The sequence below is a fragment of the Rhea americana genome, unplaced genomic scaffold (assembly GCF_003343005.1).
Source record: "Rhea americana isolate MKP2758 unplaced genomic scaffold, rheAme1 scaffold_385, whole genome shotgun sequence".
NCBI classification, from domain to species: domain Eukaryota; kingdom Metazoa; phylum Chordata; class Aves; order Rheiformes; family Rheidae; genus Rhea; species Rhea americana.
In genome coordinates this window covers 91,078-92,080 of record NW_028186518.1, presented here as the reverse complement: position 1 = coordinate 92,080, position 1,003 = coordinate 91,078, and the positions used below count along the sequence as shown (strand labels likewise).

Sequence of the window (1,003 nt, the reverse complement as noted above, 5' to 3'; positions counted from 1 at the left end):
CCTCCCGAACGGTCCGCCAGGCAGCCCCGGGGGAGCTGGCCGCGCGCTCGGGCTGGGGCACCGGGGCCGGGCGGCGCGGGCTTCAGGCGGCCCTCTCCCGCCTCTTGCAGAGTCGGTGCCCATGGCGGTGATCATCGGCGTGGCCGTGGGGGCCGGCGTGGCGTTCCTCGTGCTCATGGCCACCATCGTCGCCTTCTGCTGCGCCCGCTCCCAGCGCAGTAAGTGCGTCCCCCCCCCCCACCCCGGGGCCCTGCTCGGAGCCTGGCCCCGAGGCTGGCGCGGCGCGGCGCCGCGAGGCCGGGCTCACGCCGGCGCGGCTCTCCGGCTGCCTCTCCTGCGCAGATCTGAAAGGGGTCGTTTCCGCCAAGAACGACATCCGCGTGGAGATCGTGCACAAGGAGCCGGCGGCGGGCAGGGAGGCGGACGACCATCCGACGATCAAGCAGCTGATGGTAAGGGGTTTTTTTTCCCAGGGAAAAAAAAAAGAGAAAAAACTCCGGTGCTTTAATTTATTGCATTTAATAGCTGTATCAAAGGCTTTCAGAAGATCAACGGAAAGTGCTGTAGGGTAAATCTGCGCAACCACTTACCATTTTAGAGAGGGAAAAGGGGGGGAAAAAAGGGGGGGAGCAGTGGGAGCAGCGGAGATGCGCAGCTTTGGCTCTGCCGTTAGCTGGGGCGGTGCTCGGCGGCGGCAACGCCGGGGCTGGGGCGCGCGCGGGGGCTGCAGCCCCCCGCGGTCGACACCGGAGGAGAGGAGGAAGCGGTGGAGAAAAGGGGAGGCAAGAGCGGGGCATGGGGCGCGCGCCGCCCCCGGTGCCCGCCAGCGGCCGGGGAGGTGCCGCGGCGCCGGCTCCCTTCCCCCCCTCCTTGCGCCCAGCGGGTGCCGCGCTCCGGGGGGGCCGCTCACGGGCACCCACCTCCTCTCCTAGCTGGACCGCGGGGACTTCCAGCAGGACTCGGTGCTGAAGCAGCTGGAGGTGCTCAAGGAGGAGGAGAAGGA

At 68.9% G+C, this 1,003-nt stretch overlaps 1 protein-coding gene across 1 annotated transcript in view; it reads left to right on the top strand.

Moving 5' to 3' along the window:
- Nucleotides 1–1,001, top strand: part of KIRREL3 (kirre like nephrin family adhesion molecule 3) — a gene marked incomplete at its 3' end in the record, with an annotated part of 312,023 nt that extends 311,022 nt beyond the window's left edge. Inside the window, exons 14-16 of the mRNA XM_085313430.1 lie at nucleotides 111–218; nucleotides 343–452; nucleotides 933–1,001. Of these exons, the coding sequence (XP_085169556.1) occupies nucleotides 111–218; nucleotides 343–452; nucleotides 933–1,001 (287 nt within the window). The remainder of the gene's footprint in view (nucleotides 1–110; nucleotides 219–342; nucleotides 453–932) is intronic.
- Nucleotides 1,002–1,003: the final 2 nt, after the last annotated feature.